At 34.6% G+C, this 14615-nt stretch overlaps 1 protein-coding gene across 5 annotated transcripts in view; it reads left to right on the top strand.

The window, feature by feature from the left end:
* The first annotated feature begins 6512 nt into the window (after positions 1-6512).
* LOC149548034 (sulfatase and phosphatidylinositolglycan class N domain-containing protein) overlaps positions 6513-14615 on the top strand; it is a 271143-nt gene continuing 263040 nt past the window's right edge. For 4 of the 5 annotated variants that reach the window (XM_089792056.1, XM_089792054.1, XM_089792052.1 and 1 more), the window contains exon 1: positions 6629-7000. In XM_089792056.1, the coding sequence (XP_089648182.1) occupies positions 6769-7000 (232 nt within the window). In that variant the 5' untranslated portion in view covers positions 6629-6768. Of the gene's footprint in view, positions 7001-14615 lie in introns of all 5 variants that reach the window. The other variant, XM_089792055.1, reaches the window with a different exon arrangement.

Genomic DNA, 14615 nt, shown 5'->3' on the forward strand with positions numbered 1-14615 from the left:
ATGCTGTTGTGACTATTGCACCAATTGATCCATTGGGGTAGTCTTCGATACTAGTGAGCAAATTTTTTATAGTTGTGCTTGGAATGAACTTGTATTCAGATGACAACAGTGGAATTGTTTCTACTATGCTAGAATCATTCAGAGTTAGTATGCAATCTGAATCTCCATGGTCAAACTCACATTTAGGTCCAATGTCAAAATCTGTAATTGCTATAGCTATGCCTGCAACTATTGTATTCTCATATTTTTGTATGAGGTTGCTTCCAATAGTGACTGTTATAGTCATTTCACCTTTGGAGTCTATCAAATCTGCACGTAGAATTTCTCGTGTTCCCGTGGTTCTATCAAGGACAACTTTGTACACAACGAGCACATTTCCTTGGAAAGTATTGGTTGATTTTCTGGCATTTAAATGTTCAATAGTTGTTAGCCTTTGAGTAGTCAATTTTGGCCTAGGAAAATGAGCAACCATGACATTAGTTTTTTTATATTCGTAGTGTTAGAAACAAATGTGATTAGTTTAAATGCTCAATGCAATTACCTTTTTACTACTTTTTCTTCATTTGAGTCTGCTTCAAGTATTGATCTTGTTGAATCCATTGTTGCTGTAGGAGATGATATAAGGTCTTTTGAACAGTTAGGTTATCTCATTTCATACAATCATTCTAGGCTAGCCCTAAAACATCAAAGCCAGATATGAACAATTCTCTCCATGAAAAATATGCAAATTAAACGTCGCAGTTTCGGCCAGTGCTTAATACCAGGCCTGATCCATAATCCACTAGAATATGTGACCAAAATTGCTTCAAACGATTGCAATTCCCGCGAATCAAACCAAGGCCTGGCCGGACAAAACATTTCTTGGCTCAAAGGATTTTAAGATTTTAAATAAAATGCACCTAAAATCGTCATTTTCATAAAGGTAAGCTGAAAACAGTCCTCAACAGTATTTCAGAGGATTTAATCTTCAATGGAAAAGTCAGCAGAGAACAGTTTTCTCTTTCAATAGTTTTTAAATGTTTTTACCTTGTTTTTGTAGACATAGGTTTGGATTTGTGCTCTTGATTATATATATAGGTTGCTTTTAGAGGTTTGTAAATAGTCGTGATACGATGATGCTATTAATGCGAAATAATTGATTCTTTTCTAAGCCCAAATGCCAGTCATATCTATCTGTATTGGCACTATCAATATATCTGTTAGTATCACATTCCTCTTTAGCCTAGAAGCCAATACCATCTAGCTGAGTGCATTAAATATCATTTTCAGATTGCTTCTTATAGGTGACCAGCACCTATTTATATTAGTATCAACTTTCAACAGATTCTTGGTCTATTTTATTGAATACAAGAACTCTAGACATCAAAACTAATGAAATTAATATTCTCTTATATCTTCGTATTAATTGAATATTCTAACTTGGGAAAAAGGAATCTTAACATTAATATCTACGAAAAATAAAAGCCAATCACCATTCAATTCTTGAAAATCATGCTCACAAAGAAAAAGTCATAAACAAATTTAAAAGTTACATATATTTTCTAATCAAGTATAGTATAAAAGCCTTACCTTCGGATCGAGATGCTCGAAAGCAACCCTGCAATTCTTCTTCTGGTAATGCAAATCTACCTATAAGGTAGAAACATGAATAGGATAAAAAACCAAGATATACCAAAATAAAATCTCAGCCAATTTTTTTTTTAATATCAGAATACTACAAGATGACAAATATCAAGAACATATGCTTACAATTTGCATAATGAGGGCTAATATGGTCAAAAAAATTATAATTAGCATTAAAAAAATCGAAGAAAATAATGGCCATAACAATGGAATATGGCATAACACACGATTATGCATATATGACATCAAATCATTCAACCACTTGGATCATAGAAAAGTAATAAATAAAAAGTTAAAAGTTAAAAAAAATTGTGATGTAGCTTTTAGGAATGTGATATGTATTTAAAATAATCAATTGAAATGAATTTTAATTGGTACATTAAAACCTATTTAATAACTAGTTAACTTGAAAAATTCAAAAAATGTCACAATGGTACTTAGCCTATACCAGCACAACACATAGCACAAAGCATTTTACTGGTGTACTTACTATAAAGAAATACTCAATTAAATTAAAGTCACTGTCTAGGCAGTCCTGGAATCCAAAGTTAACACTAAATATAATATCCAAAATCTAGGAAAGTTATGACTAAATAAAAGTGTCCATCTACAACAATTATAATTTGTTAAACATATAATGCTTGCTTGTGGGTAGCATCTATCCAGCCATCGAAAACTTAAATTTTAGTAAGGAAAATTTAAAAATACGCAAGTCCTTCAGTCAAATTTATGTTTCTGATGATTGGATGGACATCTCCATGTTTCTGTGCCCAAAAGTAATTGTTATTGTCCCAGCTGGAAAAGAACACCAGCTGAGCAATAAAAAATTAGGAAGTTCATCAATCAATTCAAAGTTGAGAAATAATATAAATTTTCCTCTTCACTGCCATATAAATAAATTTATAAATCTCTCGGTCAAAATAAGATTTTTAAAATTAAAATATAATGCAGATGTATCTATTAATAACAGATTAATAAAATTATAGAATTTAACAAAGAATAAAAGCCTAGAAGTTTACAAATTTACAATTTTTCATAAATAAATGAAAACTATTTAAGCTTTCAATAAAAGTTTACACAAATATGAAATTGTAAACAAAATAAATAAGCCAAACTTCCATTTAGAAGAAAGGACTTGGTTGTTGGCTGTATGGGGTTGAGTAGAGGTATGGGGTTTCAGTATGTCATTGCAACATTAATTTTTTGGTGAAGTCATTTACATGCCACAATTGCTTCTTTAGTTTTGTGTCCTGCTAATTTGAAGAAGACACTTTATGATCATAATATTTTGTACTGAAATGCTGACCAATCAAAATGAGAAGCAACTAGACAAGATGCATAACAGAGGCTAGAACTATAGCCAAAATAGATCAATATGTTTAGGTTAGAAAGTAAAGTCCACCAACAGAATGAGAGAGTGTTTCTTCTCTGTAGCATCATATATCCCTAATATATAAAAAATGACAGTCTCACTTTACCCTTAAGCATGTATAGATATAGATAGGGACATCAGAGCAGTATTACACACTGCATTTACGTCAACCTAGAGTTAAAAAATAATTCTTTAAAACATGGGCTGAAAAATAATATATACACAACAAAAACAGAAAGTATAGATATAGATAGGCACATCAGAGCAGTATTACACACCGCATTTATGTCAACCTAGAGTTAAAAAATAATTCTTTAAAACATGGGTTAAAAAATAATATACACACAACAAAAATAGAAAGTATCAAGATCAAATAGTAAGATTGTTTAGGAATTCCATCAAGTTGCGTTCCCCAGACCCACTAAATGATAGCAGCATGGATTTATTACAGCCGTTTAACAAAAAAAACTAATCTAAAAAAAATAAGAAGAACTATAAAGGGTTTTATAGCAAGGATGTGGGACATCTACTAGGAATACAAAATGTCTAAGCCACAATTCCAAAAAGGGTTTTTACAGCATGGTTTCGAGACAACTATTTGAAAAAACAAACTTTTAATTCATAAAATAGTTAAATTCTTTGTGACTATTGTTGAAATGTTATATGTAAAGTGTTTAGATGGATTAAGAGAATCGTTGCCTTGCATCAATAACAACTGTTACACTTACTTTTGCATATGGGATTTACCATGGCTAGGCATAAAAGGGTCCTCAAAAGATGATAACTTTGTCACAAATCATAAACATATAAAGCTACAGCGAGGCTTGGAAGAGTGTGATGGGATTACTCTGTTATGAGCTTCAATCCAAAAATATTACTATATAAAATTAAAGGCACGTTAAAAATGAATAGAAAGTGAAAATGGGTTGACAAATTGGAGGCATTTTGATTAAGAAACCATGATTTAGGCTTTTTGTTGGAATTTAATTAATGAACACATGTTAAATTGGCTTTCTAAAACCTAAGGAAGGAAGCTTAAGCCACATCAAGAAAATGACAAATTCTAAATCTCTTTGAGGTACAATATTAGAGTTAGGATCTCCTAGAACTGTAACCCTATAACAGTCTAGCAGAAGAAGCAAATAGCTATGAACCATGATTAAGATACAACATCTTCAAACTAATGGAGATTGAATTTCATAGATCTATATCACATAGAATCAAAACTTGTGCGCTATAAATGAATCCGGAAAGCACTTTAAAATTAACAGTCCTAGTTAATCTGGTAGGCCAGTTTCTTTTTGTCCGACAAAAGGCCAGAGCCTATACAATATACAATTTATATTAAAATAAATAGTTTTTGCAAAGGCATGGAACCCTGAATCAGAGAAGAGGAATTGAAAAGAGTATTAAGCTTGCAGACTAAAATAACCCTCAATACATGATACCTAAAGACTTGTAGAAACTTATAATAATAAAAAACATTGTCTCCAATATATGCAGAATATATGTTAGTGAATCTTGGAGAAAAATGAACAAAATAACCATTTTAATCAGCCATGTTATTAATATGTTGCCTTGCCAAAGATTTCACAAGGTGCATTCCCTTATCACTGGACTGAGATGGTTCTGCGCAAGGAAACATAGGAGGAGAGGCCGAGTATTCACGTTGAATCAAAGAGAATAATGTGCTGACCTGAGCACGAACCCTAGCAGCTACAACAACAACCAACTTGTTTTTAAGATGTGCAAGTGTGTGTGTGTGTGTGTGACATAGCAGAAGTCCCATGACTATAAGTGCCCTCTGGCCATGGGGAGAACAGATAATGACATCGAAGTTGTATGTGTTATAGTCCATGATGTGCAGGACATGTTATGCAGGAGGCAGTGATGGCAAACTCTATGCTTTTTGTCATTGCCAGATACTGATTCCATGGAACTCGTATTTGAAGGACAAAGATACAATTATGCATGCAAAAACAACCCCAACACATTGCAATCATTATAAGATGTAATGGACTTGCAGTGTGTATTAATCTACATGAAATGAGATGGACATCACAGCAAGGCTCGACACATGTGGGGGAAAAATCAGAAAATTGGAAAGTAAAGACGCCCAAAGGAGTTATTCAACAAAAAAATTGCAGAATTAGCTCCAGAATTAGAAGGAAAGATCCCCTGACTGAATTTAATGAGGCCTGAAACCTGAAGCTTTTTGTAAGGATTTGGTCACATTAAAATGTGCGGTGGGCACGATTCCTACAAGAAAAAGAGTTTCACAAGGTTTAAGGTAAAACCCTTATCAGCCCAAAAAAAGGTCGAAGCAAGCCCTTCCGCCAATAAAAGAGTTAAAGTTCGCACAACCCGTAAAGGAGGACTAACACCAATAATAAAAACTAATGTAATCGCTATAAAACTAAGCGACTTCTAAAAACTACTTAATCTGATGGCAAAACAGTCCAGATAGAATGTTCAATGAAGAAAAAAAATGTTTTATAAAACATAAAATTTTGACAAAATGATTCCAATCCAAACCAAGGATAAAAACTCATGATGGTTCAATTCAAAGCAATACGTCATGGATTGAAAAGAACATAAGCAGTAAAATTCTCATGTGGGTATTCAAATTTTGACCAAAAAATCTTTTGAATAACGAGGAGCTTATAAGAGTAGAGGAAAATATTCACACAAACTAGCTCCTCACAAATGAAAAGAGCAACACCGTCCAGAGCAGAAAAATAAATATTGACACAAACTAGCTGTAAATACTTATATAAAACATATGAGCAACAAAGTGGGAATTCCAAACCCTTGTGACACAGCAGGACTATCTACAATGTTGCGCCTCCTCCCGTAGTCCCTATCCTGTATACTTTCCCCAACAGCGTACAGACAAACAAACTAAACCTTGCAAGCTCATAGAAAATAGAATAAGTAAAATGGAAACGAGGTGAGGAGAAAAATACAGGAAAGCAAACACAATGAGCATTAAATTCAAATTAAGACTCTGTTGAGCTCATACGATAGTCACTTCGATACAATGGGGCCAGTGGAGACAGATGTCGGTTGAAGAGCAATGGCATTAATCTGGGGACTTTAGTGTAATGGGTTACAGATTAATTGCATTAATGGGTGTAGTTTTTAACAAGGGCTTCCGACTGTTCTATTAAAAAAATTGACACCGACATACAAGGAAAATTCTGGAATTCTTGGTGTACTATGTTAAACTTCGCCTATCAAAAGGACTTACATTCAATGCAATTAATTAGTGAAGACAGCGTTGCATTGAAATAATCGACAATATTTTTATCCAAATTTTCTTGTGCAAAATTAGTTTTACTCCTTGCCTTTTTTCATGAGGACCAATAAACTTTCAGATAAAAAACATTTTTTAACTTTGAAAATTATAAGAAAATTTGTAAACCATATAGTAGACTTTATAGCTTAAAATTTTTGAAATGCTATTGGTCAAACAAATAGCACTATAAAACTTAACGAAAGCAATAGTTTTCCTGCTATCGCATATCGCAGGAACTAACAAGACAAATCAAAACTTACATTGGAAAAAGTGACATAAGATCATGATCCCTTGGTCCCATAGATTAATGAATCGATGGACGTGATTAAACTCACTCATTCATTCAAAGAAAATTTCAGTGAAGACCGCCAACTGCCACTGACAATTTCTCTTCAGTTTAATAATCTATATCAAGCAGGGTATAAAATGGTGCTGTAGAAAACAGAAAGTACCTTCAGTTGTAAATAGTGCAGCCATGACAACGGAGGCGGGTATAAACGGGCTTCCGCTGCGAGTGAGAATAAGCTCCACAGATGAAAAATGGAGGAAGAAGAAGGAGAAATGGATGGTGTTGATGGGTATCGTGCTTCATGCGGTCTATATGATGAGCATCTTTGATATATACTTCAAGAGCCCCATTGTACATGGAATTGATCCTGTCACTCCCCGCATCACTCCTCCTGCCGAACGTCTTGTTCTTTTCATAGGTACTAAATTTCTTTATATTTTTGTCTATAATGACTGGCATGGAAGCCAATATGAACGAATTTCTATATTGAATTGAACTTACTAGGGACGCATGTGACTTTGCCTTTCAATATCTGTACTCGAGGAAGAGATGCTAATATTGGTTTTGGTGTTCTTCAGTGGGTCTACTTAAAACATTACACCCATTTTTCTGAACCATATGTTTTGTTAAAGGAGATCTTTCTTTCTTTCTAGAGCAAAATGACGCATTTTGATACATAAATAACATTTAGATGATTTAAAGGCTTTGCTAATCTTAAATAGCCTTTTGGTTAAAGTCCCGGGTTAACTTGTCAGTAATTTTCTGCTCTCTATGATCAATAGCACTTCGAAATATGCTGATGTGCTTGGTTGGTTACCAAGTCGTGGGATAATACTAGTGTTATTGAAGTAAAGGGATCATGATAGAAATGATCGCTCGTGGAAATTGGCGAATAACAGATGATGCAGTTGAAAATTTATAAAACTATAGTACCTAGCTTTAGTTTTCTTTTCTCTATTGGATCTTGCTTTTCATTATTGACTAGGTCCTTGGCAAACTTTTTAATAAACTGATCCATTGGCTTGTAGAAAGAATACAACTTCTTTTGAACTATCCATAACTCCATAATTTGGGAAAGCAGCGACTCGACATAGATAACAGATATAATAAATATGTTACCTTTCAATCATAAAACATGGTAATGATAGAAGTAATTTAGAAGTTGAACGAATGCTAGTACCGTTTTTAAACCAATTGTTAAAACAAGGGATTCTACTTATGGAGTGAGAATCTTGCTCTAGTTCGTCTGATTATCCAGATCTAGTGAGGTATATGTCCTGAAAATTGCTATCTGCACTCTCATTTTGAAAGTTTTGAAATGTATTTACTTTGAATACTGCTTATCTGCGATATATTGCCCCACGGGTATGCCAACATAGGTCAATGAGAGCAACAGACAATTATGATGATCTGCAGATCATCCAACAAAAACTATGCAATATAAATGTTATGGAGGGCTCTCCAAGTCTGCATTAATTCAACTGCTGAATGAAGTTTACTTTTATAAGAAGCAATCAAAGACAGATTTTGATAACCTTAGCTAAACAACAATAAAAAATGTTCATTTTTCTTATATTCTCCTTTAAATGAACATTGGGAAACGGCCTCAAAAAGAAGAGTGTCCATTGATATGTTAGCGATTCTGCATAATGAACATTTAGAAGACACTGAGCAAAGTTTAGTGTCTGAAATTGATTACTGGCAAGGAATTTTATAAATATATCGGCGTGCTTGCCTCAGTAGGACAATATTGCAAGTTCAGCGAAACCTTGTTGAACCAACTCTCCAATGTAGTGGTTCTAGATTTTAACATGCTTAGTACTGTTGTGGAACATCAGATTCTTACTCATTTGAATGGAACTCTGATTATGAAAATGCAATATGTTGGGACCATGCTGTATTTGCTGCATACCTTGTTTGATTCTTTTCAACCAACCTACTTGGCAAGTGGTGAAGTGGCAGTTTTCTATGTAGCCTCTGCAGTAGAAAGGGATATGGTAGACTATTTCTTGTATTTCAAAGAAAGTATTGCAGAGTAATGGCTCAAAATATAACTAGAAGTAGACTTCTGATCATCAACAGAACCTGCCTAAATTGAATCAGTATATCCAACCTATCTAGTCTATAGAGACCATAATATATGTTTTTTAAGTACCTTGGAATCCTTTTAGTAGCACTCCAATATGTTTTCTTAGTTTTTTGACAATAACCAAAACATCGAACTCGTTACATATTTAATAACTTATATTTGGTCAGTGCAGTAGCCAAATAAATCAATCAACTGATTGGCTGTCTATAGAGTGGGTTTCTTTAAAGTAGACTCATTTGAAGTGGACACCTCAAGTCCAACCTCAACAGGGTTGCTATCTTTTATACAAATTCCTTGGGGAATATCTTAAGCATATTTTTGTTGAGACATAAATATACCATCTGCACATGGAGGCTTCTAGACCGAAAAATGATGCATCCACCTAAATCAGTCTTTTTAAAAACTGAAATAAGAGATGTTCTAGATTTGTCAAGTAAAGATGAATTGTTTACAATATAGATAAGATTATCCATATATAGAACTTGGATAAGACTATCCTCAGCTGAGTGCTTGTGATGCTAGAGCATCTGGGCTCACAAGCAATCTTGCATCACCAAAAAAATTATTTTGTTTCTATGGTTGATTTTTTCATTTTTGGTGTAGGTTGGAGCTTCAAGAGCACATTTTGAAGTGTTGAAGGATAAAATATTTGTTTTATCAATGCCTGACTTTCATTTCAAAAATCAGAGGCTGTGATTTTGAAAATATTGCATTGCGCAATTTCAAGGTTTCAAGGGTTGAAGGGATTCTTTGGCATATTATAAACTCATAATGAATTAATTTGCTAAATTTGGATGCCGAGGGAAGTGTTCACAAGGTGAATGACCTTTGGCACTCCAATCATGTATCTTTTATCTCAGCTGCATAAAATGGAGGTAAAGACTAGTGATTTTTAAGAAAATAATTAGAGACTTTGTTTTGTAAATGAACACAACTTGGTTTATGTTTATCTTCGTTTTTCCAAAGCCATTAAAAATAAAAAGTTATTGTATATAGTTTAGCAAACTTGGGTGCCACATTTGGAAGGATTGGCATCACAAGGGTTCTAATCATACAAAATGTAGCCCTCAATGGCATTAGAAGCCGCAATCAACAACAGCAAGGTTGGAGAAACTTGCATGTTTTTCTCTAGGGAATTGCACAAGGAATAGCGTAGATAATTACCTTGCCAACAGGAGAAGGATAGAAGAAGAGAAATAAGGATCTGCAGGTGTGTTTGTTGTGTTCAAGGCAGCCACAAGAGCTACAGGATGAAGATTATTATTAGAATTCAATTGAGGAGTTAAGCCACAAAGGTGTGAAGGCTTGAGAAACATTGAAAAATTTCTAATTTGTTTCATGTCGAAATCCTTCATACATGTTATAATTCTGGATAAATTCTATTGTTCGAATGTATAGATGAAGGTTGAAATAAAGATAAATTTCATATTATGTTTCCATATAGTGTTTTGGATGGGATATTAAGGCTGTAAGGTCGAGTAGTTTAATAAGATCTGTCGATCTTGACTGCATCAGCTTGATATATAGAGTACTATTATTAAATATTGACGAAATTTGTTTGTTGTAGGTAGGAAGGAATTAATTCTAGATTACCATGCTTTTGATGCCTACTTAAAACCATATAAGGCTTGCTTCAACCTGTAAACAAAATGTTCTTTGGAAGGTATCTCAAAGCCTTGAAGTTGAGTGGCATAAACCTCTTCATTAGTATACTTATAAAACCACAAAAAAACACTTTAAAACATCTGTTTGATAAATAGTTCAACCATGATGAACACTTAAAGACACAAGTAGTCTAACTGTATCTGTCTGTGATACTGGAGAAAACGTTTCATTATAATCAATGCCTCCTATTGAGTGTACCCTTTTGCTATCAATTTACTAGCTTTATGTGTGTCAATATTGCCATCAAATTATTTAATTTAATTTTATTCATCCACTTTGTATCTACAACTTTTTAACCAAGGAATAACTTGACCAAATCCTAGGTGTTATTTCTTTCAATGGATGCTATCTTACTCCTCATGGCCTCAACCTTTTTCTTTTTCACAAACTTTGGCTAAAGTTTGTGGCTCAATTAGTTTGCATGACTTGAGTCATCAAGGCATAGTTGACTTTGGCATGGGACCTTGTTTTCATTTTCTCAAATTTTAACATAAGAGTGGTTTCACTAGTTCTTTGATATTTTTTGTTATCGTTTTGTCCTCGCACATGAAATTTTATGCTTTGCATGAACTATGTAGGTTTGATTGATTGTAAATTATTCACAATATTTTTTTCATTTTTCATTAGTGGTATGTTTTTTTTCCATCAAATATAACATCTCTATTCATCACTAATTTCTTATTTACAAGATTATGGTCTTATCATCTAACTTTGGCCTTTTTTCTCTTGATATGGGTGCATCAGCAACACATCCAAGCGCCTTCAAATTAAGTAATTGATGGCTTAATGCTATACTAAGCTTGTTTAGAAGTCATTTACTGAACTACTTTTGTAGGACTCCTATTTAACAAATAGACAATTGCAGTGATTACATCTGTCTAAAAACTTTTATACAAGTTCTCTTCTTTCAACATATTCTTGGCTGTTGTAATAGTAGTCCTATTCTCCCTTTAGGAACACTATTTTGTTGTGTGATGGAAGTGGTGCACTCTCTTTGAATCATATGTTGTCTACAAAAAATCTATAAAAATTGATTATATTCCCTTTCACCTAATCTTTTGACTTCAGTATAGTGACCATTTTGTTTTTCAACTTCTCAAAATTCAACAAATTTATCAAAAACTAATAATTTTCAATCTCACAATATATTCAAGTTTCACATGAAAAATAATCAATGAAAACGAGAAAACACTTGGATTTGTTTAGAAAAGATGTTATCACAAGATCCCACAAATTATTATGAATGGGCTATCAAATCCATTGAGAGAATGGATAAAGGCTTAGGGATTAAAAAGCTTAGAGACATGGAATTTTCAACAACAAAAAGTAAATTCCAATCAAAAGGATTCTCACCTAAGAAAGATAAGGATATGAAGCTTTTCCGTAGATGTGGCCAAAAAGGATAAATTGGATGATGAGGCTCAAAATGAGTTGCACAAAAAAAAGTAAGGCTTCAGCTGCAAGGAGCCTTGGGAATTGTGATGCAGAGGAAAGGATTGATTCAACACACACTTACAATCTCCCAACCAAAATAATTCAATTTGGGCGCATCCTAGTTGACAATATAGGCATGTTGTTCCTTAGGCCCGATGAGTGCACATTAGCCATACCTTGTTTAATCCAAACAATTATAGGCTTGTCAAGTCTTTCACCGTGCATTTGAGAGCCTTACAAACCACTACTCTTATTGATTTAATCAAAACAAAGCATTGTATCTCGAAACCTATGCTACCCCGAGTTTTCGGGATGGGGGGACGAGGAAACAGGTTTCCGAGGCTTTTTTTTTTTGGCTGAAATAGGGGACGGTAGGGGACGGCTATATATATATATATTCATGAATTTCAGAATTACATAACATTGTCACATTCATCATAGCAACATAGTTTAAAATTATCAATTTCATTCATCAAATCAGCATAGACCATAGCATCAAATCAAATCATCGTCTAAGAATTGGAACATAGGATGACATCAAATGAGAGAATCAATCTGCCACAGAGTAGACTTCAGAGCCCTTTCTTGTGGGTTTTGGAGAAAAACCAAATTTGTTGTGCCAAATCTTCCTAGACGGGTAGTAGCCATCTTGTTTGGGCAGTAATCAGCTACAACTTGTCATATTGCTATCAGGATTTAACTGTGTGATTTTTGAGTCAAACTCATTGACCCATGTTTCATGAGTAGTGATTCAACATGAATTCATCTCTCATGAGAATAAATGGAACACTTAGCACTCATTGAATCTAGGTGATGCTCACAGGGGTGAAGCACTGGGACTTCCCGGGAGGTCACCCATCCCAGTACTACTCCAGCCTGAGCGCGCTTAACTACGAAGTTTCCTCCATGGTTAAACCCAAAGCTACTCCGTAGTTAAGCGCGCTGAGGCTGGAGTAGTACTGGGATGGGTGACCTCCCGGGAAGTCCTGGTGCTTCACCCCTGTGAGAATCACCTAGATTCAATGAGTGCTAAGTGTTCCATTTATTCTCATGAGAGATGGATTCGTGTTGAATCACTACTCATGAAACATGGATCAATGAGTTTGATTCAAAAATCACACAGTTAAATCCTAATAGCAATATCACAATTTGACTAGCTATGGAAATTATCTCCTACTTATCAATTGATGAGCTTAAGGGGCTTTCTAATGAATGGTTCATAAGGCACAACACTTGGTAAAGGTTTTGCAAATGGGGTTGCAAGCTTTAGGTTTAACCATGGAGGAAACTCTGTAGTTAAGTGCGCTCAGGTTGGAGTAGTACTAGGATGGTTGACCGCCTGGGAAGTCCCGGTGCTTCACCCTTTTGAGCATCACCTAGATCCAATGATTGCTAAGTGTTCCATTTATTCTCATGAGAGATGGATTCATGGTGAATCACTACTCATGAAACATGGGTCAATGAGTTTGACTCAAAAATCACACGGTTAAATCTTGATAGCAATATCACAATTTGACTAGTTGTGGAAATTATCTCCTACTTATCAATTGATGAGCTTAAGGGGCTTTCTAATGTATGGTTCATAAGGCACAACACTTGGTGAAGGTTTTGCAAATGGGGTTGCAAGCTTTGGGTTTAACCATGGAGGAAACTCCATAGTTAAGCGCACTCAGGCTGGAGTAGTACTGGGATGGGTGACCTCCTGGGAAGTCTTGGTGCTTCACCCTTGTGAGCATCACCTAGATCCAATGAGTGCTAAGTGTTCCATTTATTCTCATGAGAGATGGATTCATGTTGAATCACTACTCATGAAACATGGGTCAATGAGTTTGACTAAAAAATCACACAGTTAAATCCTAACAGCAATATCACAATTTGACTAGCTGTGGAAATTATCACCTACTTATCAATCAGCTACATCAATTTATTTCTGGGCAATTATTGCTGCTATCAGAGATTATCAAAGCTGAAAACAATCTGAGTATTCCTCAACCCAGTAGCAATCATTTCCAGGTCTGCAATATGAATATCAAATAGAAGTTTGATTTAGAATCATTTTCAGGTCTGGTTTGTTGAACAAAATTTGAAGTTTTAATTTTCAGTCATAGTTGGATGCTAAGTTTGTAATGGCTTCCAAAAAAAAAAATCTTTCAACATGGGTTATATTAACATATTTTATTATTTTAATGTGGGGCCAGCGAATGGGCAAAAAGTCACCATTTATTAATGATTTTATTAAGTTGAATTTTATTTTAAAATTGGAAACTTCAAGCAGTCCCTAGGACGGATGGGAAACGACTACAGAGTCCCTGGGATGGTCAACACCATCTGGAAATGCGTTGACCATTTCTGAAGTTTGACGACTTGGAAATGTTTCTGGCTGTCCACAAGTCCCCGAAACGGGGACGGTTTTTGAAACTCAAGACTTAGGGCTGGAAATGCGTCCCAGGGTAATATAGCTCGAAATCCTTATTCACCTAGGGTCTCATGACTGTCACACTTTAAGAATTAAACCAACAACCATTAAGAATTTGCACAAGCAAGCATATGAAGAGATCTCCTTTGGAAGGATAACATCAGGCCAGTCCTTCCCATCAATTTTCATGAAATTCAAACGGTGGGAAGTCAAGTTATTGAATTAATATGGCCATTGGAAACCATAGGTAGGATTCAAGGCAGTCAACACAAAAAATGCTATAACTTGAGCAAATCTTAATGAAATTACCTGAGACCAAAAACATTAGATTCTTAAGACACAGGGATAACTTTTCCAATTTCAGGCTTGCAACCTTCCTTACAGAGCTGTGCAACATGTTTCTTTTGGACCGTTCACAGGAAAAACTGT

The sequence above is a fragment of the Cupressus sempervirens genome, chromosome 7, assembly GCF_028749045.1.
Source record: "Cupressus sempervirens isolate cs-2001-9-10 chromosome 7, ASM2874904v1, whole genome shotgun sequence".
In the NCBI taxonomy this organism is placed as follows: Eukaryota; Viridiplantae; Streptophyta; class Pinopsida; order Cupressales; family Cupressaceae; genus Cupressus; species Cupressus sempervirens.